General features: G+C 40.9%; 1 protein-coding gene across 1 annotated transcript; it reads right to left on the minus strand.

The window, feature by feature from the left end:
- Positions 1–210: 210 nt before the first annotated feature.
- LOC133814447 (uncharacterized) lies at positions 211–939 on the minus strand. Its single transcript, XM_062247404.1, has 2 exons — positions 735–939; positions 211–575 (listed from the first exon to the last, which is right to left on the minus strand). The coding sequence occupies exons 1-2, from the start codon at positions 937–939 to the stop codon at positions 211–213; spliced, it is 570 nt and encodes a 189-aa protein (XP_062103388.1).
- Between the last annotated feature and the right edge of the window lie 1,336 nt (positions 940–2,275).

Consider the following 2,275-nt stretch of genomic DNA (forward strand, 5'->3'; position numbering starts at 1 on the left):
GGCATATACCCTTTATATCAGCTAGAGTCCATCCAATGGCTAACTTATGAGCCCTCAATACTCTGAGTAATTTCTCTTCTTCCACCTTATATAAAGAAGCAGAAATAATGACAGACAACGTCTCTTTTCTCACCCCAAATAAGCGTAGCAGAGGTGCTCTGGTAGAGACTTCATCTCTAGAGTTGGTGGCTTCTCCATGGATAGGAGTGGTCACTCAGACCCTTGCCCCAATTCTTCATACTTTTTCTTGTAAATTTGCCCAGCTGCATTCAACCATTTCACATACTCAGTGCCATCACATTCTTCTAGGCTCGATATCAGACTCAACTCAAGAGGATCTTCTGTAGGCCTCCCCTTGGAACATTCTTCATCTAAAACACTCACACTGCAACAACTGTCACTTGTCCAAGGATAAGTCAAAGCCTTGAACACATTGAAGACCACCTCATCACCTTGAACCCTTGACCTCAACTCCCCATTCTGTGCATCTATCAAAGCTTGCCCAGTGGCTAAAAATGGCCTCCATAAGATAATAAGAACATCCTCATCTTCCTCCATGTCAAGTACTATAAAATCTGCAAAGAAGATAAATTTATCCACCTTTACAAGAACATCTTCAATTATACCTCGAGGAAGCTTGACTGGTCAGTCTGCCAATTGAAGTGTGACTATGGTGGGGCGAGCTTCTCCTAGTTCTAGTCTTCGAAATACAGAGTGTGGCATCAGATTAATACTTGCACCCAAATCACATAACGCTCTTTCACACTGAAAATTACCAATGGTGCAAGGTATTGTAAAGCTCCTTGGATCCCTTACCTTTTGAGGAAGCTTCCACTGTAATATGGCACTACACTCTTCAGTCAAAGCTATTGTCTCATAATCTTCCATCCTCCTCTTCTTAGACAATACATTCTTCATGAACTTCACATAACTAGGCATTTGTTCTAGAGCCTCTACAAACGGTATGTTGATGTGAAGTTTCTTAAATACCTCGAGAAATTTAGAAAACTACTTGTAAAGATTCACATTTTGAAACCTTTGAGGATATGGTATTTTTGGTGTAGGCTCCACTATTATAGGCTTATCTTTCCCTTTCTTCTAAAGATCTTTAGTAACATTCTCTTGCTCTGGACTAGCTACCTATTGATCTTGTGCCTTCTCCACTTCCTCTTGAACTGTAGGCTCCTCGTACTTAGTACCACTCCTCAATGTGACCACTTGACATTGCTCTTTATGATTTACCTTAGTGGAGCTTGGTAAATTCCCTTGAGCTTGGTTAGAGATTAACTTTGTCAGTTGACCAATTTGTGTCTCCAAAATCCTTATCAAAGACCTTGTTTCAGTCATAAATTGGTTCAACGTATCAGGCTGTGCTTCTTGTGGGTTCACTTGAGGGTGCGGTGGTCGATGTTGTGGCATTGCTTTGCGAAGATCATAATACAATCGAGGATGTAGCCCATATATTGGTTGATGGGGTGGGTATTGAGGCTGATTTTGTGGGTATGGCAGTTGTGCTCGTTGATTATTTTTCCAAGACATATTAGGATGATTTCTCCAATCTGGAGTATAAGACATGGAATAAGGGTTGTTTGATGGTCTTGGAAAATTCCCAATAGCATATGTCTGCTCTAAAGGCATGTTGTTGACATCAGTAGAGCAACTGGCAGCAGTGGGACATTGTTCACAAGGATGCGGACCTCCACACATCTCACAGAAAAACTTATTTTGCCACTGCATAGCTTGAGTGGATATATTATTCTGATGTAGTTGTTTAGTTAACAACGCCACTTCTGCAGTAAGCATAGCAATCAGATTAACCTCAAAAACTCAAGCTACCTTCTTATTTTCACGTTCAGTTGGCCATTGGTAATTGTTCATGGCCATTTCTTCTAACAGATTATGAGCCTCATTTTCACTTTTACTCATAAAGGCTCCTCCCACTTCTGCATCTATAAAAGTCCTTGTATCCCCCCCCCCCCCCCAAACCATTATAAAAAGTGTGCACCAGCATCCATTTCTTAATACCGTGGGAACTTCCGAAGTAATTCCTTAAACCTTTCCCAAGCATCATACAATGATTCTCCATCCAGTTGATGGAAGTTATTAATTTCTCCTCTATAACGGGCGGACTTAGAAGGAGGAAAATATTTGGCAAGAAACTTTTAGGCAAGGTCCTCTTAGTTCTGTCCCTTAAGGAGAATGGGAATAGCCTCAACTTGATTGCATCATTACTCACCCCATTCATCTTGAATGTAGCACATAATTCCAAGAAGTT

The sequence above is a fragment of the Humulus lupulus genome, chromosome 2, assembly GCF_963169125.1.
Source record: "Humulus lupulus chromosome 2, drHumLupu1.1, whole genome shotgun sequence".
Taxonomy (NCBI): domain Eukaryota; kingdom Viridiplantae; phylum Streptophyta; class Magnoliopsida; order Rosales; family Cannabaceae; genus Humulus; species Humulus lupulus.

What these genes read in the sequence shown, in the direction of transcription:
- LOC133814447 (XM_062247404.1), bottom strand. Translation starts at nt 939, where the DNA reads ATGCCTAGTTATGTGAAGTTCATGAAGAATGTATTGTCTAAGAAGAGG. An exon ending in GTTATGTGATTTGGGTGCAA is followed by an intron (nt 576 to 734) that starts GTATTAATCTGA and finishes TCTTCTTTGCAG; the next exon opens with ATTTTATAGTACTTGACATG.